This window comes from Lactuca sativa, chromosome 4, assembly GCF_002870075.4.
Source record: "Lactuca sativa cultivar Salinas chromosome 4, Lsat_Salinas_v11, whole genome shotgun sequence".
Lineage (NCBI taxonomy): Eukaryota > Viridiplantae > Streptophyta > Magnoliopsida > Asterales > Asteraceae > Lactuca > Lactuca sativa.
This window is the reverse complement of record NC_056626.2, coordinates 209562149-209567925: the sequence shown is the minus strand read 5'-3', so window position 1 is coordinate 209567925 and position 5777 is coordinate 209562149. Positions and strand designations below refer to the sequence as shown.

The 5777-nt window shown below is 31.8% G+C and overlaps 1 protein-coding gene across 1 annotated transcript; it reads right to left on the bottom strand.

Moving 5' to 3' along the window:
* Positions 1–3492: 3492 nt before the first annotated feature.
* Positions 3493–4680, bottom strand: LOC111898724 (uncharacterized). Its single transcript, XM_023894594.1, has 3 exons — positions 4505–4680; positions 4137–4381; positions 3493–3821 (listed from the first exon to the last, which is right to left on the bottom strand). The coding sequence occupies exons 1-3, from the start codon at positions 4678–4680 to the stop codon at positions 3493–3495; spliced, it is 750 nt and encodes a 249-aa protein (XP_023750362.1).
* Between the last annotated feature and the right edge of the window lie 1097 nt (positions 4681–5777).

Sequence of the window (5777 nt, the reverse complement as noted above, 5' to 3'; positions counted from 1 at the left end):
GAAGAACATTTAGAAAAGATATGAGATATTTTATATCTTGTGAAATTTTATCGTCATATATTTGTAAGAGCATGTTATTTATACTACAAAAGTTACCTATCATATATAATGTAAATAGTATGACATGATAGCTTTCACCAATTCAACAATTATTGGTGTCATTCACAATAATTTACAACACTCCGCCTTTGATGATACCATTTCTGATCTAGAGTTCAGTTTTGAAGTACTGCCTCATTAAAAACCTTGCTAAAGAAAACCCAATGGGAAAAACTTTAGCGAAGGGAAAAAGAGTGCAGTGTATAGTTGACTCCCCTTATTTAGACAAATGTTACATTATATTCTATGCACATGTCGCATTCCAATGCCATGCACATGTTTCCTGAAGATTGCAGTAGGAAGTGCCTTCGTAAAAAGGTGTGTTGCATTGTTGCTGGATTGAACATATTTGATTTCAACTTGATGATTCTTTATAAGCTCTTGAGTGTACTAAAAAAACTTTGGAGGTATATGTTTTTTCCTGTCGCTCTTGATATATCCTTCTTTCATTTGAGTGACACATGCTGAGTTATCTTCATATATTAAAGTTGGACCTATATCTTTTTCAAGTCCACATGAAGTTAAAACTAGTTGTATCATATTTTGTAAGAATGAGAATAACATAGTTTTAAAACAATAATAAAGCTAGACAATTGCAAATTTAATCTAATATTCTAAAAATGTTTTGGTTAATATGGATACCAACAAATAAAAAATAAATTTGTTTATATGTTTTTTTTTTCCGTGTGTCACATATACAAAACCAAAAACAAAAACACATATAATTTGTTTTTCTTCTCTTTGGCGGCAATAGGAAAGCCACATCAAAACACAAAATTTTGTTTTTAAGCCCGTTGGTGTAAAAATCAAATCAACAAATTGAAATATGTTATAAAATTCAACGTGATTAAGATAATTTAAAACAAACTAAACTAACAACATAGATAAAGAAATTTGATGGAGAAGAACATTTAGAAAAGATATGAGATATTTTATATCTTGTGAAATTTTATCGTCATATATTTGTAAGAGCATGTTATTTATACTACAAAAGTTACCTATCATATATAATGTAAATAGTATGACATGATAGCTTTCACCAATTCAACAATTATTGGTGTCATTCACAATAATTTACAACACTCCGCCTTTGATGATACCATTTCTGATCTAGAGTTCAGTTTTGAAGTACTGCCTCATTAAAAACCTTGCTAAAGAAAACCCAATGGGAAAAACTTTAGCGAAGGGAAAAAGAGTGCAGTGTATAGTTGACTCCCCTTATTTAGACAAATGTTACATTATATTCTATGCACATGTCGCATTCCAATGCCATGCACATGTTTCCTGAAGATTGCAGTAGGAAGTGCCTTCGTAAAAAGGTGTGTTGCATTGTTGCTGGATTGAACATATTTGATTTCAACTTGATGATTCTTTATAAGCTCTTGAGTGTACTAAAAAAACTTTGGAGGTATATGTTTTTTCCTGTCGCTCTTGATATATCCTTCTTTCATTTGAGTGACACATGCTGAGTTATCTTCATATATTAAAGTTGGACCTATATCTTTTTCAAGTCCACATGAAGTTAAAACTAGTTGTATCATATTTTGTAAGAATGAGAATAACATAGTTTTAAAACAATAATAAAGCTAGACAATTGCAAATTTAATCTAATATTCTAAAAATGTTTTGGTTAATATGGATACCAACAAATAAAAAATAAATTTGTTTATATGTTTTTTTTTTCCGTGTGTCACATATACAAAACCAAAAACAAAAACACATATAATTTGTTTTTCTTCTCTTTGGCGGCAATAGGAAAGCCACATCAAAACACAAAATTTTGTTTTTAAGCCCGTTGGTGTAAAAATCAAATCAACAAATTGAAATATGTTATAAAATTCAACGTGATTAAGATAATTTAAAACAAACTAAACTAACAACATAGATAAAGAAATTTGATGGAGAAGAACATTTAGAAAAGATATGAGATATTTTATATCTTGTGAAATTTTATCGTCATATATTTGTAAGAGCATGTTATTTATACTACAAAAGTTACCTATCATATATAATGTAAATAGTATGACATGATAGCTTTCACCAATTCAACAATTATTGGTGTCATTCACAATAATTTACAACACTCCGCCTTTGATGATACCATTTCTGATCTAGAGTTCAGTTTTGAAGTACTGCCTCATTAAAAACCTTGCTAAAGAAAACCCAATGGGAAAAACTTTAGCGAAGGGAAAAAGAGTGCAGTGTATAGTTGACTCCCCTTATTTAGACAAATGTTACATTATATTCTATGCACATGTCGCATTCCAATGCCATGCACATGTTTCCTGAAGATTGCAGTAGGAAGTGCCTTCGTAAAAAGGTGTGTTGCATTGTTGCTGGATTGAACATATTTGATTTCAACTTGATGATTCTTTATAAGCTCTTGAGTGTACTAAAAAAACTTTGGAGGTATATGTTTTTTCCTGTCGCTCTTGATATATCCTTCTTTCATTTGAGTGACACATGCTGAGTTATCTTCATATATTAAAGTTGGACCTATATCTTTTTCAAGTCCACATGAAGTTAAAACTAGTTGTATCATATTTTGTAAGAATGAGAATAACATAGTTTTAAAACAATAATAAAGCTAGACAATTGCAAATTTAATCTAATATTCTAAAAATGTTTTGGTTAATATGGATACCAACAAATAAAAAATAAATTTGTTTATATGTTTTTTTTTTCCGTGTGTCACATATACAAAACCAAAAACAAAAACACATATAATTTGTTTTTCTTCTCTTTGGCGGCAATAGGAAAGCCACATCAAAACACAAAATTTTGTTTTTAAGCCCGTTGGTGTAAAAATCAAATCAACAAATTGAAATATGTTATAAAATTCAACGTGATTAAGATAATTTAAAACAAACTAAACTAACAACATAGATAAAGAAATTTGATGGAGAAGAACATTTAGAAAAGATATGAGATATTTTATATCTTGTGAAATTTTATCGTCATATATTTGTAAGAGCATGTTATTTATACTACAAAAGTTACCTATCATATATAATGTAAATAGTATGACATGATAGCTTTCACCAATTCAACAATTATTGGTGTCATTCACAATAATTTACAACACTCCGCCTTTGATGATACCATTTCTGATCTAGAGTTCAGTTTTGAAGTACTGCCTCATTAAAAACCTTGCTAAAGAAAACCCAATGGGAAAAACTTTAGCGAAGGGAAAAAGAGTGCAGTGTATAGTTGACTCCCCTTATTTAGACAAATGTTACATTATATTCTATGCACATGTCGCATTCCAATGCCATGCACATGTTTCCTGAAGATTGCAGTAGGAAGTGCCTTCGTAAAAAGGTGTGTTGCATTGTTGCTGGATTGAACATATTTGATTTCAACTTGATGATTCTTTATAAGCTCTTGAGTGTACTAAAAAAACTTTGGAGGTATATGTTTTTTCCTGTCGCTCTTGATATATCCTTCTTTCATTTGAGTGACACATGCTGAGTTATCTTCATATATTAAAGTTGGACCTATATCTTTTTCAAGTCCACATGAAGTTAAAACTAGTTGTATCATCGATCTCAACCATGTACATTCTCTAATAGCTTCATTTAGTGCAATCACTTCAGCATGATTTGAGAATATGGCAACAAGTGTTTGCTTTTGAGAACGCCATGAAATTGCAGTACCTCCATTCATGAATATGTATCCAGTTTGAGATCTAACTTTATGAGGATCAGACAAATAACCTGCATCTGCATAACCAATCAATCCTTGTTTTGAATTGTTAGGATAAAATAATCCTAAATTACTAGTTCCTCAAAGGTATTGAAAAATATGTTTGATTCCATTCCAATGTATTTTTGTTGGGGCTAAACTAAATCTTGCTAGCAAGTTTACAACAAAAGAAATGCCAGGCCTAGTACAATTGGTAAGATACATAAGAGCTCCAATTGCATTAAGGTATGGTACTTCTAGACCAAGAACTTCTTCATTTTCTCGCATGGACGAAATGGATCCTTGTCAATATTTAATGATCTAACAACCATTGGAGTGCTTAAAGGATTAACATTGTCCATATTGAAATGTCTCAATACTCTTTTTGGTGTAATTTGATTGATGTACAAGTATTTTGTTAGACATATACTCAATCTGTAAACCATGACAATATTTGGTTTTTCCAAGATCTTTCATTTCAAACTCTTTCTTTAAAAGTTGAATCACTTCAAGGATTTCTTTATTCGTTCCAATGATGTTTAGATCAGCAACATATACTGCTATGATCACATACCCAGATGTTGTTTTCTTAATAAATCTACATGGACAAATAGTGTTATTTTTATAACCTTTACTTGTCAACTAATCGCTCAAACGATTGTACCATATGCGTCCAGATTGCTTTAACCCATACAAAGATCTTTGTAATTTTATAGAATACATTTCTTTGGGTTTTGCACTTAATGCTTCAGACATTTTAAATCCTTCAAGGATTTTCATATAGATATCATTATCAAGTGATCCATACAAGCAAGCTGTAACAACATCCATAAGACGCATCTCTAAATTTTTAGAGACTGCCAAGCTAATTAAATATCTAAAACTGGTTGCATCCATTACCGGTGAACAGTGTTGCAAAAATCAGATTACTTGGCTGAGTACTCGGAATCGGGCATCTACTGAGGCGAGAAGTGTCGAATCGGCCAAAAAAATCAGATTGAGTAAAAGTCGGTCAAAACTCGGTCAAAACTCGGTTAACCTTGCTCCAACTCGGTCAACCTCGCTCCAACTCGGGATACTCGGTCAACAAGTCAAACTCAGTCAATAAATTCAAAGTCGGTCAATGCGGGCAAAAATTGACAACCCAATAAAGCTTATATTTGACTTTAAGAAAAATAACCCTAAACCCCAGAAAACAAGCGGCATTCGAAAATTGGTTCCCCTCCATCTTTTCTATGACCAATCCTCTCTGGTCTTTCTCTTCGAATCGTGAATCGTGATGATACCAGGGCACTAGGCTACCAGCGAATAGCGATACCAGGCAATGAATATCGATGTTGTGTTCCTGACTTCCTCTCTTCCCGCGGCGTGATTGATTTCAACCTAAGTCGTGAATCGCGATCGAGGTTCTTTCACTCCTACTCTCACTGTATGTCGTTGTGTTGATGATTTGATTTCTTCTTCAAGAACTCATTTTTTTGTATTTAAGTTTGTGTATCTATCCATGTTTCTCATTTTTCCTGTTTCTTCAAGAACCCGATTTTGGATTTCTATATCTACTGTTACAGTGTTATTCTATCTCGATGTGGATTTCAGATTTCTTCATCAAGAACTCGCACAATGTCCTACACACCTACTGTTAATGTATTTCATCTATCTTGCTGTGTATTAGTGTATTACATCAAGAACTCTCTCCTTGTTTCTCATTTTTACATTAAGAGTTAAGATTGTCGGTTTTTGTGTATCAGTGTACTTATTTCGTGAAAATCATTACTGTTATGGTGTGTATGTATTTAGTATTTTAGTGTATTTCGTGATTTCTCTACAAGTGGCAGTGTATTTCGTATTTTACTGTTATGGTGTGTATGTATTTCACAGTTTGTATGTATTTTTTTCCTGTTTTCTGTGTACAAGACATATATTAGTTGTATATTATTTTGTTTTATCACTTTCTGTGTATCACTTTCTGTGTAATAGAATATTTCATCTATCTT

What these genes read in the sequence shown, in the direction of transcription:
- LOC111898724 (XM_023894594.1), bottom strand. Translation starts at nt 4,680, where the DNA reads ATGGATGCAACCAGTTTTAGATATTTAATTAGCTTGGCAGTCTCTAAA. An exon ending in AGTGCAAAACCCAAAGAAAT is followed by an intron (nt 4,382 to 4,504) that starts GTATTCTATAAA and finishes TTGTCCATGTAG; the next exon opens with ATTTATTAAGAAAACAACAT. An exon ending in GACATTTCAATATGGACAAT is followed by an intron (nt 3,822 to 4,136) that starts GTTAATCCTTTA and finishes TTGGTTATGCAG; the next exon opens with ATGCAGGTTATTTGTCTGAT.